Raw genomic sequence first — 27,152 nt, forward strand, 5'->3', positions numbered from 1 at the left:
CACTTTAAGAAAGCAGTGTAATACGATAACAAGTTATTGAAAGAATTGTTGTGTCCTTTAAATGTGCAGAAATTTGAGCCGAACAATAAATTTTCTTTCTGCAAAGGAATTTCACAACGCTACATTTGTTCTCATCAAATTTTACAAAATTTAAAGGACAAAACTACAATTTAGTTCAATCATTTATTATCATAATACATTGCTGTCATAAATTGACTGAGCATATTGATGTCTTTCCCAAAACACGCTATGTAATGTTTCATATAAAACAATTTTTATCTCGAAAAGGAACAAAAACGAGCAAAACTGTATTAAAGATGCTTGTTTGAAATATCTCAAAGAGTAATCCCCTGAAATGAAGGACATTACTTATGGTTCACTCTATGTCTGTGTGTGTTTTTTGTGTGTGTGTGTGTGTGTGTGTGTGTGTGTGTGTGCAGCTGGCTACGGACTGGAAGGTCCGGGGTTCGATCCCAGGTGGTGACAGGATTTTTTTCGTTGCCAAACTTTCAGAACGGCCCTGAGGTTCACTCAGCCTCCTATAAAATTGAGTACGGGTCTTTCCTGGGGGTAAAAGGGGTCAGAGAGTGGTGCCGACCACACCACCTCATTCTAGTGCCGAGGTCATGGAAAGCATGGGGCTCTACCTCCATGCCCCCCAAATGCCTTCATGGCATGTTACGGGGATACCTTTACCTTATATATATATATATATATATATATATATGTCTTATGTTGTAGTTTATTATATTTGCATAATATCAATGTTTTCAGTACAAAATGTGGCTCATTATATACAATTTTATTGGATAAAGGGAGTAGCTCCAGTATTTCTTTATATTTTACCCCTCTACACTGTAGATTGTTATAAATGAGTCAACGATAAAATGAAATTTCTAGGTATATAGGACATAGTCTGAAAAAGGAATATGCAAAATAAAGAACGCAGCACAACTGCACATGAAAACTGACGACAAATTCCGTCAACAAATGACAAATATTAGAGTAGACCTACAAAAAATTGTTTACGGACTCACACAAACTAAAGACTTTTCAGACAGATCCAAGTTATATGCTAAATTATATTCAGAAAGTTATCAATAGTGATTTAAAAAACCACACTAAAAGAAGAAATACGCAAGCAGGTAATTTATAAATTTTTAGTAGGTTATTTTACGACGCTTTATCAACATCTTAGGTTATTTAACGTCTGAATGAGATGGAGGTGATAATGCCGGTGAAATGAGTCCGGGATCCAGCACCGAAAGTTACCCAGGATTTGCTAATATTGGGTTGAGGGAAAACACCGGAGAAAGCTCAACCAGGTAACTTGCCCCGACCGGGATTCGACCTGGTTTCGCGGACAGACGCGCTATCCGTACTCCACAGTTGTGGACGGAAATTTATAAAGCACTGAAAATAACAGAGGGGAAAAAATTTTGGGGTCCAGTAGTATTAGCTATGCTTTTATAAAAAAAAAAGTACAACAATGTCTTTGACCTAAACTTATCCAAGATGATAATAGTACATTATGCAACGAGCCTATAATGATAGTAATTAAGAAGCGAGTATGGATGTTTATGAAACGAGCGCAAGCGAGTTTCATAATTTTTATACGAGCTTCTTAATTACCATTATAGGCGAGTTTCATACGACTTTTTATGCTCGACCATATTTCTAACTTGAAATTACAGTATTCAGATGTATACATTTTATTTGTATCTGACAAGATCGGAAGTGACCATGTTCTAGGTCGTGAATTGTGAGATATGCGCAGACGCGAAAGTATTGATTTTTTCCGAGGAACAATAATGTCATTGACCTTGTGTAATCCGTTAAACTTGGTATAACTTTGATTACTGAATTCGACATAGAAAAACGAGATGACAAATTGAATTTATTTGAATATTATTTACAATTAACGCTAATTATTATAGTAACAGAACATAACCTTCTGCGACAGTATTGGATTTCCAGCCTCCGTGACTTTTCGCTAATTCTCTTTCGATTGCATATCCGAGAATAATCGATACTTGCGGTTTTATAACGGTACAAAGCTGACTCGTTATTGGCTGAACACCTGTAAGCTGAGTTGTCATTGGCTGAAAACATCTGAACTTTAATGAGTAGGTGTACTTTAATGACATGCATTAAAGGACTGCTACCAGGTGTATAATTACTACATTTCGGCATGGTCGAGCATAAAAGGGGTATTGAATACCGTCCAAGTATGCTGGACTTTAATGAAGGAATAATTACTCATTCCGAGAACAATCCAACACGAAACAAAGATTTCCAAGCAATTAGGTTACTCAACACACAATTATTATTATGATGGTACTTATAAATACAATGCGTCTATTATACATTAAATTAATAGTGGCTAGACGTGGATAATTCCAGAAGAAGATGACACGTAATGTTATTGCAATGCGAGGTATGATAATTATGTATTAATGCCAGAAAGGGCGCAGTAGCATAGACAGTTTAGATTTCGAAAAAGCTTTAGATAACGTTAATCATGAGTACATTCTTGTTGCAGCTAAACAATTTGGCGTAATGAACTTCATGAGTGACAAAAACAGAAAATTAATTGATACAGCACATTAACCCTCGATACTTACCCACACCATATTTTATCGTTAATATCTTCATTCATATAGGCCTACTCAGAAACATTCCAGTAGCCTAAATATGCTCTCCTTGGTTATTTTAGTTTCCTTTTTAATTAAAGTTATTATTTCATAATTATATATTGATTATTTTTTCATGTTTATCGCTTGGGTTCGTGGATGGCTCCAGCTATAGAACACGTCTTTAATTTCTAGTTAGAATTATTTCGCAGTGATTGTGTTTTGTTGTAAACAAGATGAACATGTACTTTGAAAAGTGAACAAATGAAACAAATACAGCATAAACTGCCTGTAAGCTATGGGTAAAATATTGTAGGTTCAAGAGTAATTATTTGTATTCGTAAAATTAGCTTCTTGTTCTTTCTATTCTAGCACGCGATGATACCAAATTAATTATTTAATGACTTACTTACTTACTGGCTTTTAAGAAACCCGGAGGTTCACTGCCGCCCTCACATAAGCCCGCCATTGGTCTCTATCCTGAGCAAAATTAATCCATTCTCTATCATCATATCCCACCTCCCTCAAATCCATTTTAATATTATCTTCCCATCTACGTCTCGGCCTCCCTAAAGGTCTTTTTCCTTCCGGTCTCTCAACTAACACTCTATATGCATTTCTGGATTCGCCCATACGTGCTACATGCCCTGCCCATCTCAAACGTCTGGATTTAATGTTCCTAATTATGTCAGGTGAAGAATACAATGCGTGCAGTTCTGTGTTGTGTAACTTTCTCCATTCTCCTGTAACTTCATCCCTCTTAGCCCCAAATATTTTCCTAAGAACCTTATTCTCAAACACCCGTAGTCTCTGTTCCTCTCTCAAAGTGAGAGTCCAAGTTTCACAACCATACAGAACAACCGGTAATATAACTGTTCTATAAATTCTAACTTTCAGATTTTTCGACAGCAGAATTATTTAATGACTAAACATAATAATTAACACTTGATGCAATAACAATTTCCTTTTTGTATTTTATTTCAAGGAAAGTGAATGTGTTCCCTGGTAATTGAAAAAATAAAAACACAGATACAGAATAGTCTGCCATTAAAATAATTTACTTAATTCATTGTTTAAACATAGAGAGTAAATCTAGATGCAATAAAAACTTTCAAACAACAAATATTCTTGGGATCAAAAAGACTCAGATAAATAGCATGAAATTCTAGAGAAACTAAGTTGCAAAGGTTAAAGACTTAGTATTATAAACTAATATTTCTCTAGAATTAGACTAATCTCAATTAAGGCTTCGCATCGACAAAGTTGTACAGCAGTGGTCTGTTAAGTCTGTACAACGCACAGGGTAAAACACCAAAGAAAGAAAGATGGAAAGAAATAAATAAAGAAAGAAGTGTTGTTAGTAGAAACAATGACAGTCGAAGACTAAGAATACCAAAGTTCCACTCTAAAGTATTGAAGGACATGTTAATTCGCTCACTCAACATTTATACACTCATCCATGTCCATGATTCAATAGATGCCGCAAAAAGATGCAGTAACTGCGGTAGAAAAGCTATACGTCGAGGTCAAATAACCACGCGTTTGACACCTATTCGTATTGTTTGTTGTTTTCTTAACTTGGTTATTTAATGACGCTGTATTAACTATTCGGTTATTTTCCGTCGATGGAATTTGTAACAGCGAGATGGCATTTGGCGAGATGAGGCCGAGGATTCGTCATAGATTACCTAACATTCGCCTTATGGTTAGGAAAACCTCGGAAAAACCCAACCAGGTAATCAGCCCAAGCGGGAATCGAACCCACGCCCGAGCGCAACTCCGGATCCGCAGCAAATTTTATTATCCCTTAATACAGAAAAACGTGTATCGTAATCTTAAAGTTTGCATATTCTTTAATAAACTTCAATGTCCTTTCCATTTTTTAAACTGCTTCTTAACCCTTGAACAAAAATGAGTCACAAAACAAAGATTTGACATGTTATTTGAGATCGTAGACAATTATCTGTAGTAATGTCACGAGAGGTCTGAGATCTGCCGATAAATCCACGAGCGAAGCGAGTGGATTTATCTGGGAAATCTCAGACCTCGAGTGACATTTATTAGGACTATTTCGTGAATAAAATAAAAATGTAAATAATATATCCCTAAAATTCGATCACAAAATGTTAATAATTGTATATTTACGAATACTTAACCTATTCAGACATTGTGAAGTTGAAATAGATGAATATCGATTACTGCAATAAAGAAATTCGATGTTATTATTCAGTAATGCCAATTGCGAAAAGCGAAATACAGGTTTAACAATGTTAATTACATGTACTGCACTTTTCTCTTATTATTATAACATAAATACATTTTCATTATCTGCTGAAATCATGATTTAATTTAAATTTTTATAATATAATTATAGTAACCTAATTAATACATTAATTAAATGAAGAATTGTTGAAAACGCATTTATCTAATCTGAATGAAGGAATGTAATTTTTTTCAAATAGCCTACAATGGACATGGAATTAGAAGATGAAGATGTATTTTATAGGCTACAATAGGTAAGGTTAGCTGTGTGAGCAGGACCAGTGTCAGCTGTGCCTTATTTCGACCGTTACTGCGTGCTACAGGAAAGCATTTTTTATAGCTCGACAAATGCATTCTCGCTGTAGTGTGTAACGGAACTAAAGCTGCATCTACACAGTTCAATATTCCAATCGCGTATGCATGCAATCTGGGAAAAATATTGAAAGAATCAAGTTTAAAACGTACGTTAAATTAAGATGCATGAAGATTTTGTGCCTATATTGTGCGTTGTTTTGAACGTCGTCTTCACTGCGTAAATATATTAATTAATATTAAATATTAATCTTGCATTCATTGCTTTAAAGTTGAAAGAAAAGTTTAACCGTGTAGTTGTATCTTAATGTATTCATGATCATCAATTCACGGGGAAACAGTTGGCGACAACGACTAAACAAAAGAACGACCATGCGATAAATTGATAGCGATAAATCTAGCTGCAAAAATTATCGCAAAGTCTGACTGTGATTGGTTGGAATTCAAAATTTCATTACACTTCTTTGGTCGAAAATGGAATGACGTCATATAAACGAAATAGTCATTATTAAAAAAAAAGAGAGCGTCCAAAAGCACAATGCTAACAGAAATATGCCTTACTACAAACTTCAGTATTCGCATCATTTCTTTCTCCAGTAATTTCACACGAGGAAGAAATGATCCGACTAAATATAAGAATACAAGTGACTGGACTGAACTAGATATGTTCTAAAATATTTGTAATATTTAACCTGAATTTCTAATGACACTTTCTAAGAGCAGAAGCACAGAATTAAGAAATACACAAACACCAGCTGATAATGGCACATTATTAAATATTACTACGATGTAATAAAACAATGAAATGGATAAGACAGCAATAACACATAACTGCACTTCGTAGCACCAATGTATAAAAGAATTATACCACAGATTATATGGCAATCAGATCATAGGCTACGCAGGAAGCACGTGGACATTGAAGTTTCTAATTCTGGCAGTACGGTCACCGTTACTATGGCAACAAGCCACTCTTCGCATAGCTGTAGTCAACTGTTTACGCGATGCTAGAACTTCTGTCAAACCTTAATTCTATTTGGATACACAATAAAATGAGGCCATTCACAGTGAATATTATACCTGATGCTTACAGTATTACATGTATCCTATACACACATAGATCAAAAACAGTGACCTTCGCACTTTCTTTTATTCCTATAGTAACCCTACTTGTTGCCAAATTTAGTCTTTGCCTTTCGTAACATTCGCACATGCTTTTGCTTTTCTGCTGTTTTTTTTTTTTCGAACAGGTCATATTCTACGAACTGCCTGTGCTATAATAAAATATTATTTACGTTTAACACTGTAATATTTCTGTAGTAAATTATATTTGCTATGTAATTTAAAGTTTCTTATTACTGTCAGTATTTGTGGAATTGAATAGTAATTAAATAAGACATTGTCGCTGTATACTTTTTGGGAGACAGTAGGAACCAAATAAAAGGAAAAAACTGAAAACATAGATTATGAAGATTTAAATGCATAATTTATTTCTGTACTGCTGGCTGAATAATAATAATAATAATAATAATAATAATAATAATAATAATAATAATAATCTTGTTACTAACATATAATAACAATAATAATAATAATGACAATATAATAATAATTAATAACTATTATTATTATTATTATTATTATTATTATTATTATTATTATTGCCACTACTGCACCTGAGAATGTCTATTTTTACAACAGGAATATAAATCTGCTATTTTACATAAAACCATTTAAAGTTTCAATGTAACTATCACTACTCTTTAAGATAATTTAAATTCGCGTAACAACAGAGTCATGCGTATTCTGTCAAATTTGGCATAAGAGATCGATTTTGGCTAGTTCCGTTGTACTCGAGTATTTAGATAAAAAATTACAATTTACTGTAGTTAGGCCTACTGATTCTCCCTACTGAACATGTCTGAAAGTCTCGAATACCATCCAGCATTTGAAGGCATTAGTGAATGAAGGGGTTATGTAACACTTGAGTTTTCTTCTTAAATGAGGCTGTATATAGTGTTCTTTCACAGAGCACCTTATTTCAGTTTCATTTTTATCGAAATACAAATAGATGAAGGACATATGTTACAGATACAAGTCTATTTTTGGTAGATGAAAGTGTTAGTTATCTATTGTAATATTTCTTTGTACCATAATTATTTCATCCACTAATGCTTTCAGTTATTGATTTCGAGAGAAGGTGTGTTTGCTACAACGGGTCGAAGTTGTTTGTGGTAATAATGACTGATTATAGGAGAGAAATGACCCGTCTGTTTGTAAGTGCCTTTCCTATATTAAAGCAGACAGCTTTGGTCTTTCAAATCTTGAGATTACATACATAGCATTTCAAAACTTTATTCGACATTTTAAAAACGTTCAGCAAAGAACCATTTTCTGCAAGAGTTTTCGTAATAAAGAATTTTATTGATTGTAATGGTAGAATAAATAAATGTTCTGTGCTTCAAAACACGCTATTTCTTCCATGAATATAGTAAAAAAAAGTCAGTATGACAATCATTTTATAGAATGGTATGTAACGAAAGAAACTGAATCACGCATTGGCTACATTCTTCTTACAAATAGCCTGTAACTAGGTATGTGTTCTAAACTGATCAGAGTAAATCGGTCATCTTAAGACTACGTTTGACTTCGCAACAATTTTTATGACAAGAAAACTGTTCGTCTATTACTATTAATGAATGTAGAAATCTATTTTGTCTCTTGCATTAATTAATGGATACTTATCCGTCATGTGATATAAAATTACACACAAAACATTCATTAAAGAATCGGCATGTAATAATGTAGTGTAGTATGCTACAATTATGCAAACTCCAATGTAATGACGTCAAAGAATACATACGTACATCAATGAAATGAACATGAAACTCATCCATTTGAACCAAATTTTATTTTTCATCTGTACGTGGTTGTAAGTCTTTTCCATGGGAATTAAACCTGTAATACTTAACATATTTCACATCTTCGTAAGACAGATCAGAAGCATTTAGGATTATTTCATAACTTGTAAAAACAAATGACTTTTTATGTTATTATTTAACGACGCTGTATCAACTACTCTGTTATTTAGCGTCGATGGGATTGGTGATAGCGTGATCGTATTTGACGAGATTATGCCGAGGTTTCGCCATAGATTACCTACGCTTCAGCCCTCAGCAGACTGAGCTACGTGGCGACTCAAATGGCTTTACAAATGTGGACTTCAATTATATGTATCTGAGGAATAAAATTTCACATGTATACAGCATAATCACAGACTAAGGTGAAATATTGTTCCAGGTGTGAATGAATTATTGTTCAGTTGATTTAAAAAGCGTGAAAAAAATTCTGCCCTGCATAAGTTAAAAAAAATATTATTAATAGCGCTCGCAAAAAAATATACAGAATCTTATAATCATTTAAGAAAGATATTTTTTAAATAATTTTTGGACTCTTATTAAACGCGTGATCTCATATTCAAGATGTAAATTCAAGGCTTTTCTTTTAGTAATAGTTAATCATTTTGACAATCAAAATTAATTACCGGCATTCATTACTGTATAACCAATGGAAGTGATTTGTATGGTCTAATCACAGGTCACGATTTGCTGGAGAAAACATGGAGACAACTCTACTCGCAAGCTGGAATATTTTTAGTTGGTTATTTAACAACGCTGTATCAACTACTAGGTCATTTAGCGTCGATGAGATTGGTGACAGCGAGATGGTATTTGGCGAGATGAGGCCGAGGATTCTTCATAGATTACCTTGCATTCACCTTACGGTTGGGGAAAACCTCGGAAAACCGGAAAACACCCAACCAGGTAATCAGCCCAAGCGGGTATCGAACCCGCGCCCTAGCGCAACTTCAGACCTGCAGGCAAGCGCCTTAACCGCCTGAGCCACGCCGGTGGCTTAGCTGGAATACAAACTGCAGTGTGTCAAATAGCATATATGCATTAGTTTCACTAAATAAATTACGGTAGGCCTTAATTAGTAATTTTTCTTTCTCGTATATGCAGCATTCCCTGATAATATCTTTAAAAATCCCTTGAAAATCATGTCACATTGAAACGATTTCAATTTATTAAGTGCCTTATAATTTTCTCAAAGGAAACACGATTAGCCATATTTAACCAAATGTATTTCTCCAATTGAATCTAAACTCGTCTGAAATTAGTTTCAAAGTTAACACAACATATTCAACAGTAACTGAAATTCTACTATTTCTCAATGAAAATTGCTACAAATATCGCTATAGTGTTTAAGACTATAAGTATAATATTTATATAACACCGTTTTATATTGTTATTGTTAAAATTATTAACGACTTTTAAACTATTATATTATAGGTTGCCAAGGGCACCCATTAGGGTCGTAAGGGACCTGAATACCCACTAGCTCTAAAACATTTACTTTTTAAGTTTATTTATTTATGTAAAAAATTAAATTATGTATGTTGGAATTGCCTATAAATTACTATTAAGAACATTCAATTATCCTCTTACTTAGTATTTATGTTGTTGGCGAAATAAAACGAATAAAATATAGTTGTATGAAAACTTAAAAGCTTAAGCATGAAAGATAAATGAAGACGATATTTGCTCTCTACCAGTCTTTACTGCAACAACATGCGCTTACGTCTTTTAGCACACTTCGTCGTGTGGAAACGTGGCTAAGAAGTAGCATGTTACAAGATAACCTGTCAAGTCTGTGTATTTTAAATGTTCGCAGGGAGAGAGTAAAATGTCTGGACTTTGAAAGACAAGAGTTTTAGAAAGATTTTCTAAAAGCAAAAGAAATATACAATTGGCTTTTCCTTATAAATAGTCGTATTGGGGTTGTTACGAAAAAAATTGCATAGTTTAACAGTTTATCTTTTATTTTTGTTTCCAATTTCATTTTAAACTTCAACAAAGTTATTTGGTTTTTCACTCCATGTATGCATATACTTCATTTCTAAAATTTACCAATTTTTATTATTTTCATTTTATTATAAAACAATTTCAGTTAGTATATTGACAAAAATATATTTATTTCCTTTGTGTTCAGATATCACAATTTCACTTTTTACTAATTTAATTATTTTTCAGCCCTATTTTTATGAAAACTTTTACTTGGCTCATAGTACTTATGCTCAGACGCTCTAAAATTCTTTCACAAGGTCTAATTACTGAATATTTTTTCCTGGGAGATCTCATATATCTGAGACCTTCATCTGCTCCCCTCTACCTTGGAAAATACACATTGCCGCCCCCAAAGGGTGCTAATCTGTATGTACTTCAATTTAGTATGACTCCATATTGACGAAGTTAGCATAATACAAATATAACAATGATTATGAGCACAAATTACGTAACAATAAAGTACTACGATGATGATGGTGATTATGATGATGACAATAATAATATTAATAAAAATATTTATTTATTTTTTGTTATAATATTGATGTGCTGGTCAACAACCATGGGCCAATGATAGCCTAGCACAAGTGATATAATAATAATAAAGAATAAACAGAATTAAAATTTGAATACAATTAAAATTTACAATAATAATACAAAAGTTAAAATAAGTAAATTAAATTGTACTGTTAATCAACTGGATTAATAATAATAATAAAAATAATAATAATAATAATAATAATAATAATTAACAGTAATAATAATAATAATAATAAATAATAATAATGTAGTTACTTATTATAGCGATACCGTACTCCTCTATTATTTATGAAAATAAATTAACATGTTGTGAACGACATAATGCATAATGGTGTATGTTCACGGTCAGTTAAAGTAAATAGAAACAGTTCTGTTTGAAATTGTGGCAAATATTATACACCGCCAAAATAAGTTGAGTAAGTGTGGTTGAAAGGTTTCAGAGCGAACAGTACCGAACCTAACCTAACGTAACTTCCGAAGGTAGTTCAAAGTCTAAGGCATAGCTGGATGGAAATGACACAAGAAGAAACTGAGAAATAGTGGATACCTGGATACGAACGGTATCGCTAAAGTAAATAATAATAATAATAATAATAATAATAATAATAATAATAATAATAATAATAATAATAACAATAATAATAATAATAATAATAATAATGGTAATCGTGGAGATCCACTCCTCCATTGATTTTCAATTTTTCTGAAAACCGCCAATTTTTATACCCTTTTTTAAAAGAACTTAGAAAAAAAGTAGCAAGATGATCTAACCTAACCTAAATGTCGACTTAAGCATCAATGTGACAAACATATCATATACTTTTTTCTTTTTTATAAGTTCTTTTGAAAAAGGAGGTAAAAATTGGTAGTTTTCACAAAAAAATTCGAAAATCGATGGCGGATTGGATCTCCACAATTACCATGATGATGATGATGATCCGGTGTGGTATACATGTCATTTGTCTATGCACGATACTCTTTCTTTCACTGTAATAAAGAAATTAGTAGATAATTTTTTTGAAATAAAATAACTTAAAAATATAATAAAATGAAGCAAAGAAAATTTCAATTTCTTCAATTATATTTTCAGCAGCCGATATAATATCAAAGTGAATTAAAGCGCAACTTATTACCCTTAACAAAATCTCTGGTGTTCGGGTAAAGGGGTTTGTCAGTTTCTTGTGCAAATGGAGTTTTGTTCCCCAGGGTGTTGATGTTTAATTTTTATTTAACTAAAAATTCATTTTTATGACTTATCTCCCTTTACCCAAACACCACTGATAATGTCCTACTAGAAATAAAAAAAAAAAAAAAAAGAAATTGTCAAACCTTGTTTTGGCATACGCAGCCCGCCAAGTAAGTAGAATATGGAATAAAAATAATGCCATGTCATAATTATGTGTACATTATTTTATGTCTACTTTCTCCACTATGTAAATTACGTTCAAATTGTACCGTTACTGCTACTTGTGAAATGATTCATAATTTTTACAGAAGTGAAACTATGATAAATAATTGCAATATAGCCTAAAGAAATTGGGATATAAATATAATGTTTCCTACAGTACATCAAATGTTATTTTAAAACATTTGTTATATTGCACTATAAACATAAAATATAATCATAAACATAATAATTTAACAAAAGTACTGTTCCATAAATTCGAAAGTCTGTGTGCTTCAAATGTCCCACCAAAATAAAAGACAGTTCCTTCTATTGAATGTCAAGGTCTTCACTATAGCCTTAATATTACACATAACCTTAAATTTATGAAAAATAAACAAACAAACTTTAACAACTACATAAAACTGGAACTTTACGACTACGACACTTCCAAAATAACTGTCAAACACAAAAACAAAGTAGAAACTAACCTCTCTGGCACAGTTTTCGACTTCAGTTCGTAAAACATGAAGTCATTCTGGGAAATGGAAACTGCCCCTGAATCTTCTTCGTTTAGAAGTAATTCAGTGCACACAGAGTCGAGGTCTTCGGAACTCAATTCCGCAAAATCGAATCCAAGATCTATGCCAGATTCATCCATGTTTAATATTCTTTTCTGTCACCACCGTCACCACTCTTTAATCCGAACAACTACAACCATTCAACACGAGTTCACGCTCGTAGTGACATAAACACTGCCAGCGCCATCAGAAGCCAAAGTCAGGAAACACCTTATCTTCTACCACTACTACCAACTAGTTCTGTCAAAAAACTTACATCACCATATCTATTTTTATATTATGAATCATGAGTATTGTGTGCGTTTTATACTCCCATTCTCAAACACTCATTAGCGGTAAATACAAATGCAACATAAACTTAAAGTTTTGTGAAAGCCATATTATAAGTATTCAATGTAAATTATAGGAAGAATGCACAAATAGCCTAGGGAATATTCTCATACAAAAATAAAAAATGTACAGAGGAAATACGTTCATTAATATTTTTTCTTCAAAAACATTGTATGAGATGCTTACAATTTGCAATAGTAAAATGTTCGCTGCAGTGTATACAGAGTACCCAGATTTAGCAAGTAAAAATACAGGACACCAGTTAAATTTGAATTATTTTGAATTACTTACTTGCTCACTCACTCACTCACTTACTTACTAACAAATGGCATTTAAGGAATCCGGAGGTTCATTGCTGCCCTTACATAAGCCCGCCACCGATCCCTATCCTGAGCAAGGTTAATTCAGTCTCTACCATTATATTCCATCTCCCTCAAATCCATTATATTACTATCCTCCCAGCTATGTCTCGGCCTCTTCAAAGGTCTTTTCCCTTCAGGACTTCCATCTATATGCACTTCTAGATTCACCCATACATGCTACATCCCCTGCCCATCTCTAACATCTGGATTCAATGTTCCTAATTATGTTAGGTGAAGAATACAAAGCCACCAGCATAGCTCTGTTGGCTAAGGCACTTGTATGTCGATCCAGAGTTGAGCTCGGGCGTAGGTTCGATTCCCACTTGGGCTGAATACCTGGTTAGGTTTTTTCCGAGGTTTTCCCCAATTGTAAGGCAAATGTTAGGTAATCTATGGCGAATCCTCGGCCTCTTCTCGCCAAATATCATTTCACTATCACCAATTCCATCGACATTAAATAACCTCGTAGTTGATACAGCGTCATTAAATAACCAAGTAAATAAAGAAATGAATACAATGCACACAGTTCTGCATTGTGTAACTTTCTCCATTCTCCTGTAACTTCATCCCTTTTAGCCCCAAATATGTGTAACTTTCTCCATTTTCCTGTAACTTCATCCCTTTTAGCCCCAAATATTTTCCTAATCCTTGAACACCCTTAACCTCTGTTCCTCTCTCAATATGGGAGTCCAAGTTTCACAATCATACAGAACAACCAGTAATATAACTGATTCATAAATTCTAACTTTCAGCTTTTTCGAGAGCAGATTAATGGTAAAAGCTTCTCAACTGAATAATAACAGGCATTTCCATATTTATTCTGCGTTTAATTTCCTCTCGAGTATCATTTATATTTGTTACTGTTGCTCCAAGACACCCGAATTTTTCCACCTCATCAAATGATAAATTTCCAATTTTTATATATCCATTTCGTACTATGTTCTCGTCACGAGACATAATCATATACTTTGTGTTTTCGGGGTTTACCTCCAAACCTATCTCCTTACTAGCTTCAAGTAAAATTCTCTTGTTTTCCCTAATCGTTTGTGGATTTTCTTATAATATATTCATGTCATCCACATAAATAAACAACTGATGTAACCCATTCAATTCCAAACCCTCTCTGTTTTACTGGACTTTCCTCATTACCTTTGCATAAGTACCTACATACTTTGAGATAAAAGAACATTATTATATGCGACATAGTCATACTAAAAATTATTTTTTATCTTAAAATATAAATTATAAGTACTGATCACTGTATTATATATGTAAATTTTTAATATTTTTTCCAGGAAGATTTGGCTCGCCTTGAAAGTTCTTTCTTTTCAAGAAATGTACTGCAAAATTCATACTAAAATTAGTTGTTATTTATTTTAAAATATAAATTATAAGTACTGGTCTCTACATTACATAACTCTTTTTTATTATTTATCTCTGAAGGTTATCTCTCTCCTTAACAGTTTCTCGTTTTTTAGAAATTGCGTGTAAAATTCATACTAAAATTTAGTTGCTTTTTATCTTAAAATATAAATTATAAATACTGGTTTCTACATTGTATATCTCTTTTTTAATTTTTTTTTCCTTGGAGGTTTAGCTCTCCTTAACAGTTCCTTGTTTTGTAGAAAATGTTTGTATAATTCATACTAAAATTAGTTGCTGTTTATCTTAAGATATGAATCGTAACTACTGGTCTCTACATTATATATATATATATCTTCTTTTTTAATTATTTCTCTCTGAATATTTGGCTTTTCATAACTTTCCTTCTTTAAAAGAACACTTGTAAAATTCCTTGCAATTATTGTAGTCTAGGTTTCATTTAAGTTCATTGTAACATACCTTATGTAATGTTTACATCCAACTTATTTTGTTCTTTTAGACCAGTGAATGAATGAGAAAACACTCTTAATATTAGAATTATGAAGATATACTGACAGGACATTCACAACTCTAAAAATTATCCATTTTTGAATCTTGCATACACCACTTTTAACACTTGAATATAATTAATTGATGAACTAGTGGACTTACTCGTGTTAAATATGTAATATTCGTCCGGCTTACAGCTGTTTCAGTGCATCACGCACCATCATCAGAGCCTACTAGAGCGCGGCGTCATCTCGAACTTCTCTGCCTGTTAGGAGGGTGTGTTTTATTGTTGGAATGTGTTGGATTGTGGAGTCGAATAGTGTGTGTGTACTGAAATTGATCTGTGTGTTGAGGATTTGATCACATAACCAATGCTAACCATACATACAATAACATAAATACGGACATGGAAATCCTACACACACAACCCAAGAACCAAAAACTCAACACACTAGAACAATACGAAATATAAAAAACACACTAAAACACATCCTGATCAAATCCTCAACACACAGATCAATTTCAGTACACACACACTATTCGACTCCACAATCCAACACATTCCAACAATAAAACACACCCTCCTAACAGGCAGAGAAGTTCGAGATGACGCCGCGATCTAGTAGGCTCTGATGATGGTGCGTGATACACTGAAACAGTTGTAAGCCGGACGAATATTACATATTTAACACGAGTAAGTCCACTAGTTCATCAATTAATTCTAAAAATTACTCTTCAAATTTCATTTGCTGAAGCACATAATACCATCTTTCAATGGCGTAACTTGCTTTTCCATTATTCAGATTTGTTAGCATCTCTTGGTCAACATTTTTAAGTTTGTTCACTGACGAAATTTGTATAATTTATTGAAAACAGATAAATGCAGGACAAAGCCAATGCAATGCCCAGAATAAAATAGAATAAAATCTTTTAATAAAGGACATATCCTGTATATATGACGCCAGGCAACACTACAGGATGTAGGTGTAATTATCTGTGCTTCCATTTTGATTTCACTTGAGTTTGACTGATAGACTAACTGGCTGACTGCATTACTTACTATTACTTATTATCTATTTTCATACATTTCATACATTTCCATACATTTTCATTAATTTTTCCTTGCTAAAATCAATTTAACAAGTTTTTCATAAATAACTAGCAAAATTTTGATTCCTTGACATGTTGACTTCTTCCTTATATATTATATAATAAGAATGGACAGGATTTGATGATAGAAGAAATTCGACAAAGCTAGTTAAGTTCATTGTGTGGAGTGTGGCATTATATGAGGCAGAAACATGGGCGTTATGACGAAGTGAAGAGAAATGAACAGAAGCATTTGGAATGTGAATATGGAGAAGAATGGACAGACAGAATAAAACATGAAGCTATGCTAGAAAGAGTGGGTGAAGAAAAAATAATACTGACACTGATCAGGAAGATAAAGATTGTATACGTTTGTATAGTTTGGCTGATGAATTGTATATGCTTTTAAAATGATTATTAGTCTGTGTAGCTCTACTGATGAATTGTATATAGGCCTACTGTAAATTGAATGGTAGTCTGTATAGCTCAATTGAAGAATTGTATATGCTGTAAATTGTATAGTAGTCTGTATAGCTCAACTGATGAATTGTTTATGATTATAAATTGAATTAATCTACTTGATATTATTTCCATAAATTTGTATAGCTTAATGAAAGTATGCTACTTTGTATTGCATATATTTGTATAGTTTTTGCCGATGAATTGTATATGCTTTAAATTGAATAGTAATCTATATAGCTCTATTGATAAATTGTTTGTGTTTCTAATTTGAAGTACTTTGCATGATATGTATGATCAATTTCTGTATATCACAACTGGTTGAATTATTCATGCCTTAAATTTAATTAACTTGTTTTGTATTATACATATAGCTCGACTGATGAATGATCGTTTGCGTTTGTAAATTTAATAATCTGGCTATGTATTGTATACTTTTAGTAGAGCCATTGATGTAGCTCAGTCGGCAGACTCGCTGGGCTGCTGATCCGGAGCTGCATTCGGGTTTGGGTTGGATCCCCCTTTCGTCTTTGGTTTCTTCCGAGGTTTTCCACAGCCATGGGACTGAAGCCGGATGGTCTATGGCGAGTCCTTGGCATCAACCCCTTTGATTTGATTACCTTCCCTTTGATTTGATTACCTGGTTGGGTTTTTTCCGAGGTTTTCCACCAAAAGGCAAATGCCGGGTAATATTTTGGCGAATCCTCGGATCTCACCTCATCTCACTACATCTCGCCAAAATATTGTAAAAAATTGCACAAAATTGTAAAAATTGTAGAAAATTACTAAATTGTAAAACTATGAAAATTTGTAAAAATTGTAATTGTAATATTGTAAAATATTTGACTTGTTCCACATCTTAAAGCTTCATTGCTCATGTAAGATCTATGGAATAAAATGAATGAATGAATGAATGACTGGCTAAGAAAAAACTGCCTACTTAAGGATACAATGGAAGGAATGGTGAATGGGAAATAAGATCGGGTAAGAAAAAAGATATCAGACTACAGACAAAATTAAGATTATAGCCTAGACCGTATGTGGAGACGAAGAGGAAGAGGAGTTAACAGAAGATTGGAGAGTGCTAGGTTTGCAGTGAAGGACCTGCCCTTCGGCAGAAAACTATGAATGAATGAAATTCACATAAAAATAGGACACCGAGAACATATGTCTTTACAAGCTAATTCACAATTGTGTTTCCATGCATGTTCATAATATTGTTCTTTGTTGCCCTCAAAATCGGAATAAGTGATACAAAAGTATGTTTGCCCAGCATCCGAGACAGTGCTTCAAATTCCGGGAATATCCCGCCGAAAGCTAGACAGGTGGCAAAGCTACACCATTCTTCAGACTTGTGTCTGATCCAAAATATATAAATCTTTTGGTGCAGGACCATTAGTTATGCAGCAGTTAATAGAGCAGTTAGTACTTTTCTCTTGAAATTGTCATATCAGTCATTACGTCATCGAACAATAGTATAAAAAAGAGAGTTATGGCAACATCGCAATTAAAATTGCAGAGCCATGAGTACAGGACATCTGCATAAATATAAACATTTCTGGCAAGATAAGCTGACCTCTACTCCAGCTAAGGCTATCAGAGTTTGGAGAGATTATTTAGCAAGTGGATTAATTTATTTTAAAATTATAAACAGTCCATCAGTTAAGCAGAAGGTATGAATATGGTTAAATCTTGTTAATTCTGTTCTGAACCTTTACTTATGGTCCTTCGAAGGTTTAAAATAATTAGGTAGTGTACTGAACACACTAATACATGAACAGTGAACTCCTTTTTTATAACAGCTGATGGAGATCTGATTAAATTTGTGTCTATAGTGAAAATGATTAATGTTCTGATTAACAGGTTCTAATACTAGGTATCTTGATTTTAACACAAAACATGTAGCCACCGGCGCAGCTCAGTCGGCTAAGGTACTTGTCTACCTTGGGTTGAAAGTAGTATATAATATTAGAGATATTAGGATTAGTGAACAAATAGAGACTAGCAAAGGAAATATAGGATAAATATTGTATGGGAGATTAGACCGAGTAATATAAAGGGACACAGTGTAAATAAGAGTTATTTATGTAGATGTGTATTGCAAAGAATGTGTTAATGGTGACTCCGGATACGATAAATGTGAGGTACACCATTACATGTAAAGAAGTGCTGTGATGTAAATATATACCATACCATACCACACCATACCATACCACGTCATATCATATCATATCATATCATATCATATCATATCATATCATATCATATCATATCATATCATACCATACCATATCATATAATATCATATCATATCATATCATATCATATCATATCATATCATATCATATCATATCATATCATATCATATCATGGACAGCTATTAAAGAGTTCTGATAGGGTTATAGAAATAGTGATTGATTACATACAGAATTTAAAACTTCCTAAAATTCCAATACCTATTGGAAATTTTCTACCTGAGACAAATGAATGTAGTAATTTTTTTTTTGTGTCTACAACATGAAAAAAATTACATATCCTGCCATTACCCTGTATTTATATTTATGAAATCTTAAATTATATCAAATGTGATTTGTATAGCTTTCCTACAAATTCTGACACACACTAGCACCACACAAGAAATAAAGATAATATTTTTATTGAAAGTTTTAACACAACTCGATATAAAAATAGTTTTGTTCATGATGGTCTTCTTATGTCTAATAGTCTACTAAATTATCTTAAAGAAACATCTGCACATCAAAAATTTAAGAAAGCTCTTTACAAAATTTTAATCAAAAACACTTTAACAGTATGAACGAATTTATTGGAAATTACCATAACTGAATAGAAAAATAATGCTTTAATTAAAAAAAAATTTACTTCCTCTTTTCCAGATTCTGACTTCGAGAAGGGATGTCTTCTCATGAAGGATGCTTTGGTCGAAATTGACTGCAAATTGTTAAATTAAATGTGATTTGGCTTGTCAGGTGTTACATCTGTTCCTGTGGTTGTTATTTGTTAATGTTGAAATTGTTTATAATTTATGTTGAAATGTTGTATATTGTATTTTAGTTAAAGTACTATGTTGTATTTTAGTTAATGTAGCATGTTGTATCTTAGTAATTAAGTGTTACTTTTGACATGTCCCATATCATGTACCCTATATGATCAGTTAGACGCAATAAAGAGTATGAATATGAAAAAGAGGACTGACCATATTACCATGTCTACCATAAAGGTGAAACCCGAAAGGTGTCTAATGATGTTGTCTCAATGTTATTGGACTATATCACAGAATGTCTCTCTTTCAGTTGAAGAAATCTGTTTGCAGATAACTGTCCAGGACAGAAAAAAATCACACAATTATTACTAGATTTTGTCTCGCACTTGTAAATCCTGGTAGGTTTTTAATTGCGAAACCATTTTTTCCAGTAAGACGACTCTCTTATACTGGTGGCAAATAGAGGAAATTTTCAACCTAACAGTGACTTTTAACAAACCTTTTGCTTTAAATTCAGTGGCTTTTTGAATTCAAACTATATAAATCATTAGAATTCATTCTTAGCAAGCAATATGTGGGCATAACTCAATTATGGACAAAATGGTCTTTAGGGGTTTTGAATCTAGAGGATTCAAATGATTTATTGACTGTGAACAACTGATACGTGTATGCACAATATGATTAAATTACTGCAACTGATAAATGTTAATGGGAAGTGGGTGTTTGTTGAATTAATCTGAATAACTCAGTAATTGTTGAGTGGCGAGTTCTCGGCTTTGTTTCAGGCAACTTTATAGGAAAAAATTGCATTGCAACAATATTAATGAAAGTGCTGAGAACCACCTGGGAATTGTTACATTACATTAAATTGAACAGAGAACATTTTCACACTTTTATACTACCAAGCAAATTATGGCGTTTTTGTGTACCATAATGGTAGTCTTTTTTACTTGGTTATTTAACGACGCTGTATCAACTACTAGGTTATTTAGCATTGATGGGATTAGTGATAGCGAGATTGTATTTGACGAGATGAGGCCGAGGATTTGCTATTGATTCCCAGACATTCGTCTTACGGTTGGGGAAAACCTCGGAAAAACCCAACTAGATAATCAGCCCAAGAAGGAATCGAACCCACGCCCGAGCGCAACTGCAGATCGGCAGGCAAGCGCCTTAGCCGACTGAGCTACGTCGGTGGCTAAATAATGGCAGTATTATGGTACATGGTACAACCACCTAAATGGTATAGTATGTGTATCATAATTATGGTACTGTTGGCATCACTGCGCCAACCCCCGCATGACGTAATTGTGCAGGAAATGAAAAATATGCCCAACAGCGACTCTGGTGGATTGTGATTGACATTTACTGATACTAGCGTCTCTACTGGGACTGGCCAGTACTACTTCGACAAGGTACAATTCATTCAGCGACGGGCAACAGATGGCAAACTCTACTCAACTGTAATTGTATAACATTATTAGGCACCAACAGATAGCGACCACCCTAAGTTTTATTCAGAGTCCGTGGATATCCAGAGTACCGCAATCGTTTGAGCCGGCAAATGCCAACAAATCCTCCATTGTTAGTCCAGCGCACGCTATGCGGTATACAGTTATATAGGGAAAGAATGTAATTTAAATGCGTAAAAATGCAATGCTGCTGTGTTCAGAACTGTTCACAGAGAACTGAAAAAAGCGCACATTTGTTTTCTCTCTGACAAGGTAAAAGAAAGAAGGAAAAAGGAAAGAAGTGACTATAAATATAAAAAGGAACGATCCGCTACCTAAGCGAGCATACATTGTGAGATTAATGAATGACTGTATTTTTATATTTATTTTTTCCAAATTTGGGCCCCAAAATGTTTTTATAAAACTAATCTACAATTTACGTTGTTTCAGCAATGATATTTCTACATAAAACAAATGAAAATCACGTACCAATTAGAATCAGTGTCAAATTTTTACCATCTTCTCCATTTCAAACCAAGTATTTCTGAATTTAATCCTATTTTCTATTTGCAAGAATGACATAATACATTTGTGAAAGTTCTGAATTCATTCTTGAGACAAGCTTGTATTGTTTCGCTCGATTGGAAAATACAAACACCGTAGAAACTAGAAACCCTATTAAGGTTAGACTGATGTGAAATTTCAATTTTCTAAAATTATTCTAGGTAGATCTATAAAATGTTGTACTTTCAATTTGTAATTTTAAATTGTGTAAATTTAGGTTTTCAAAAATTGGAGCCTTTGAAGTAGGTCTAACACCTGTTGGATTCTATGAAGAAATATTTCGAGAAGTCGAGAAGCTACACTGGTTCAATCGAAAATCTAATATAATAAATAATGTATGAAATATAGCGTAATTTCCAAAATGGTCGCAGAATTCAGAGTGGAGGTCGTGGACGGAGAATTTAAATTAACAGTCAGAGCCCGAAGCCTTTTAAAAATGTTACCCTAAACAGCTGATAGACCGGTCGTATGGTCATGAAAACTGGCAGAAGGCATCTTTAGATCATAAAAGAATTTTTAAAGATAAAAACAAAGAAACGATTTTTTTTTTACCAAAAATGACAAGATCTCACATCAGTGTATCCTTGGGGACATTATACTGAAATTACTAACTTCCATATTTTTAAAGCTAAACTCACAGAATGTTTATCACTAGTATATCTGGTTGATAATAACATATGTACAAAATTTCGTCTCTCTCTATGATAAGTGGTTTGCATTTTATTAATAACTTAATTATATAGTATATTGCTTAACGCAAAAAGTCCCTTGCGTCACAATTTACATTATTTTTCATTGATATTCACTTATATGATTCTTTATATGCATTGGAACAAACATTACTATTGGAATTTTCTGTACAGCGAATGGGTAAATTACTAGGAATTTTTATGACTATTAACTTTTTTATTTTTTATAATAAAAAATTCTAGTAATTTACTTGTTAATTTTACAGCAAAACCTTATAGTAAGCTTTGATTCCATGTATGTAAGGAGCCATGTAAGTGAAAATCACCTAAGAATAATGTCAATTGTAGTGCAAGCGACTTTTTATATAAAGCGGTTCAATATTTTATTATAATAAGTAAATAAATGCAAACCACGTATCATAGGTGGATGCAATTTTATACATTTGTCACTATTAAGCAGATATACCAGTGATCAAAATTTGGTAAATCTAGCTTCGTAAGTATGGTAATTATTGATTTCACTTTTGTGAACTCTTAAAACTAATAAACTTCGAGAAACTTCAGTATGTGTCCCCTTATATGCGGAAGGCGGAGAGTTTGCACGAGGAATGCAGTTGGAAATGTTTAGATTTATTGTTATTTTATTTGCAACATTGTTGTTTTCATTTGTTACTTGTAATTTATTAAGTTCATGCTGCTGTAATACCTATAACTGTGACTTTTATGAAGGAGTGTATCGAACACTTAAATGTATATTTATGCTGTAATAATTATTAAATAAAGTTTTTATACATTAGTATGTTGACTGACAATAATGTTCTAAAATGTAAGAAGATCCTTTAGAAGTTTTTGCCCTTGAAAATTAAAAATATCTGAGTTTTATTTTAAATATTCCTATTCCTAGCGTGTTGAAAAGGAATAACAATGGCGGCCGACTCGGTGATTGCGCTACTCTGGTACATCCACAGACTCTGGTTTTATTCAACAAGCACAGAAGACAGGCGTTCCATAGTACTACCATTCATAAAACATACCATAAAATACGGTAACGACGTTTCACTACTAAGCAAATTATGGCATATGTAACACGATATAGGCTCAAGATGTAGGAAAAATAACAAAGACGCTCCACAGTTTATATCATTATGGAAGAGAATAGATATATGGCCTTGATACCATCTAAAGAAGTAAATTTTTTATAATCACATGGAGGTCATAAATCAAAATCACTAATTCCTGACTTACGCCCTTTTTAGCAGATCCCATAGATTTAACCAAAGAGAATTTCCGCTGACGAGAAAACGCCGACCTCGACGAGCAAATCTTATTAATAAGGCCTATTCTACTCTAGAATTCTAGATGGAGTTGTCACTTGAATATCAAAAAGTCCACACCTGTGGAGTAACGGTCAGCGCGTCTGGTCGCGAAACCAGGTGGCCTGGGTTCGATTCCCGGTCGGGGCAAGTTACCTGGTTGATGTTTTTTCCGGGGTTTTTCCCTCAACCCAATATGAGCAAATGCTGGGTAACTTTCGGTGCTGGACCCCGGACTCATTTCACCGGCATTATCACCTTCATCTCATTCAGACGCTAAATAACCAAAGATGTTGATAACGCGTCATGAAATAACATACTAAAATAGAAAAATAAAAATATCAAAAACATTAGGCCTATGTTAAGTGTTCGCGTAGGCTTCCGCGGCTGGTGTACATGGTGTGTGGCAGAGCCTTCTTTAGTTACAAGCCGGGGCCATACGTCGGCAACACTGTAATTATCTGTCACCCGGAGGCTGACAGTACAGTACACGTGTTTGTGCTAATGCCGATTTTCAATGTAAATTTATGTTACAATATAAGTGTGTGTCGATAGCGTTATGTTTGCGGTCGTATCAAACGTTAATTGTTTATGTGTTATAAACTAAATGCGACTTGGTGATTAAAAACAAGACAATAAATGAAAATAAAATGGTTGCAGTCTTTGGGAATTTTTACGGTTATGGATGCCAAAGTAATTGACTATTATATTAAATATTGTATAACCACATTTTTATATTCTTATTTGTGGTTTGTGTGTATCAGAATTCTAGTCAAATTGTTGGGTCTCGCCTGCTATATCAATAAAGTTACGCCGTTGGTTTTCAAAGTCACTGTAAACAGCTGTTTTGTTACCCCATAAATGTTGCAGTTTTGTTGAAGATTCGGAATGCCTGCTATACGTCAGAACTATCTATAATTTGTAGATGCATATAATCAGTTCGTTGGTTTGGTCAATGTTACTTATGTCCCGCCCACTATAGAGACATAGGCCAATTTTACACATATTTAGTATAACTTGTTGCTTCTTTGACAGGTTAGGTTTGGTTAGTTTAGATTTTTGTTATAGCCTACCTTGCATATACGATTATAACGCAATATTGGCAGTGATAAAAGTGAAATATTCGTTCAGTGGGCGTTGGATACTCTACATTCGCCCTGTAGTTATATTTATTTAAAATTATATTTTAAAAAGTTTATAACAAATAATTTAGGATAACAGTATTGTTATGGTGACTGGCCAGGTTCAAACTAAAACTGGCTTCCTGGACATCTGAAATATTTATAGAAAAGCACGACATAATCACATGAAATTAAAATGCATATGATATCCTACACCTTTCATGTCAGAGGTGAAACAACATTAAGCGGCAAAACATTGCCAATTTACTAGCCACATAATGGTTAATTGATTGGAATAGGGTATTGCGAAAGTACGTCATTATTTTATTTATTTTTGGTACAAGTAACATTTCTTTAAGTATTTATTTATTTTCCCTTGTACCATCAATAAAAAAACAAGTATGTTTTTATTTTTTTTAATTATAAGTGTAGTTGCTACGACACATAGGCACACAGCACTTTCTAGGCATCTGAAATATTTGTAGAAAAACACGATAGATAATCGCATAAGATAATATTAAAATATATCCTAAATCTTTCACAGATGAAACACCATTAAGTCGCAAAACATTGACAATTTGCTAGCCACAAATTTGTTAACTGAATGGAACTTAAGAATACTGCGTAGGAACTTACGTCTTTATTGCATTATTGATTTTATTATTTTCGGTGCAAGGAATATCTTTTTTACTTATTTATTTACCTTCGTACTATCAATAAAAACATGTTTTTTGTAATTATTTTAAGTGGCATCCTTTGTATATAAGTAGCCTACTTACGCCGTATTCTGAAGTATAGCTAATTGATAGCAATAAAACACTATTTTCGAACCCGTAATAATTTACATCACTACTCTGAATCTTGATCTTACCTTTGTGCATGAAGTAATATTGAAAAAATACGCGTTACGTATAACGAAAGCAATGAGCAAACACAATATCACTCTAAAATCTCCCGCCTCCACTCTGCGTTGCCAAACCAACCCTTGCCCCGGCTTGTAACTAAAGAAGGCTCTGTGTGTGGATAAGCTTCAGGGCTTCTACCGCGTTGTCTTCTTGTTGGTGGCTGACGTTTCGACCGCTGTGTTGTGGTCCCCCCATCGAGACTACTATATATATACCAGCTCGCAGACTATTTCCTTATCCAACAACTGCTCTGAAGATGACCACAACACAGAGGTCGAAACGTCAGCCACCAACACCAAGACAATGCGGTAGAAGCCCTGAAGCTTATCCACACACCATTAGGCCTATGTTGATTTGCACACTATGACAGGCCACTTGGCTACCGGGTAGAGTGTAAGGGAAGGCCCTATGGCCTTAACTCTGCAAGTATAAGTAAATTAATTATTATTATTATTATTATTATTATTATTATTATTATTATTATTATTATTATTAGGCCAAAATATTCGACATGTGTCCTTTTCGAAATTGCATATTCAGTTAATTTGGATTTAAAATTGTTTTCCACCACCGAAATCGGTACAGAAGAACAGTGTTAACAGCATGGAGTAACGATGTTTGATTAAATTTACATAATGTCCATTATGTTTTCTGGTTGTAACAATTCGCTGGAAGTTCCACGTTGTTGCTTTGCGCACAGCAGTAGAAAGTTAAAAAAAAAAAACAATGAAAACAGATTCTGTCAGTTTGTTGTAGTTAAGTACAGGCAAGGAATGCAGCACTTCTCATCGCAGCATTAATTAATTCCCCCCAATAATGGCCTGGCGATACAAGCAATTCCGTACCTGACTTCTCTTTCCACTCTCTAGCTCTAGCCGATCGCAATATACAGTACTTAACTTTTACTGGAACATAAGGAATGCACGACGTTATCTAATTTTCACAAAAGTTAATTAAAAACTCTGCTCTTGTTGAACAGTATCTTACAGTAATTTCTGTCATCGAATCATTGATTGCATGAGCTGTGGGTAACAGGTCCTCCGACATACATAAAGGCTGGTTCACAATAAACCGAAAACGAGAATCGGAACGAAAACGAAAACGGTAAAATTGTTAAAATGTGTACATTTAAATCTGAGCATTCACAATTAACGAAAAGCTTGCCGGAGCCCGGGATCGGGAACGGAGAGTTGGCCAAGTTTCAACTTTGACATTCACGTTTCCGATCACAGCCCACTAGATTCATTCTAATGCCATCTAAAAGCTATTTTGTCGTCGTATATTTTGTAGCAAGAAGACCGTGACATAACCTATGCATTATTTTGTTCTGTGCTGTGCATCATGGAGCAAGTTTCATTAGATGAGATCATAATATTGAGT

General features: G+C 33.4%; 1 protein-coding gene across 1 annotated transcript in view; it reads right to left on the reverse strand.

Moving 5' to 3' along the window:
* Mitf (transcription factor Mitf) overlaps positions 1-12,798 on the reverse strand; it is a 539,922-nt gene extending 527,124 nt beyond the window's left edge. The window contains exon 1 of the mRNA XM_069837055.1: positions 12,527-12,798. Within this exon, the coding sequence (XP_069693156.1) occupies positions 12,527-12,696 (170 nt within the window). The 5' untranslated portion in view covers positions 12,697-12,798. The remainder of the gene's footprint in view (positions 1-12,526) is intronic.
* Positions 12,799-27,152: the final 14,354 nt, after the last annotated feature.

The sequence above is a fragment of the Periplaneta americana genome, chromosome 10 (genome assembly GCF_040183065.1).
Source record: "Periplaneta americana isolate PAMFEO1 chromosome 10, P.americana_PAMFEO1_priV1, whole genome shotgun sequence".
Classification (NCBI taxonomy): domain Eukaryota; kingdom Metazoa; phylum Arthropoda; class Insecta; order Blattodea; family Blattidae; genus Periplaneta; species Periplaneta americana.